This window comes from Fulmarus glacialis, unplaced genomic scaffold (assembly GCF_000690835.1).
Source record: "Fulmarus glacialis isolate BGI_N327 unplaced genomic scaffold, ASM69083v1 scaffold35477, whole genome shotgun sequence".
NCBI lineage: Eukaryota > Metazoa > Chordata > Aves > Procellariiformes > Procellariidae > Fulmarus > Fulmarus glacialis.
Genome location: NW_009221885.1, coordinates 737 through 985, shown reverse-complemented (window position 1 = coordinate 985; position 249 = coordinate 737). Strand labels below are relative to the sequence as shown.

Genomic DNA, 249 nt, shown 5'->3' with positions numbered 1-249 from the left:
CTGCCTGGGCACCGGCCCCGCCGGCGACGTCTACGTGCCTTTCCGCGACCTGCTGCCCATGGTGCACCCCAACGACATCGTCTTCGACGGTAGGTGGGGCGCGGGGGGGGACCCCTCGATGGGGTGAGGGACCCTGAGTGGTTGGTCACCCCCGGTCCCCCAGGCTGGGACATCTCCTCGCTGAACCTGGCGGAGGCCATGCGGCGGGCGGAGGTGCTGGACTGGCCGCTGCAGGAGCAGCTCTGGCCC

At 71.9% G+C, this 249-nt stretch overlaps 1 protein-coding gene across 1 annotated transcript in view; it reads left to right on the top strand.

Annotated features, from left to right (window-relative positions):
• Positions 1-58: 58 nt before the first annotated feature.
• ISYNA1 (inositol-3-phosphate synthase 1) overlaps positions 59-249 on the top strand; it is a gene marked incomplete at its 3' end in the record, with an annotated part of 916 nt that continues 725 nt past the window's right edge. The window contains 2 exon segments of the mRNA XM_009581272.1: positions 59-89; positions 164-245. Of these exon segments, the coding sequence (XP_009579567.1) occupies positions 59-89; positions 164-245 (113 nt within the window).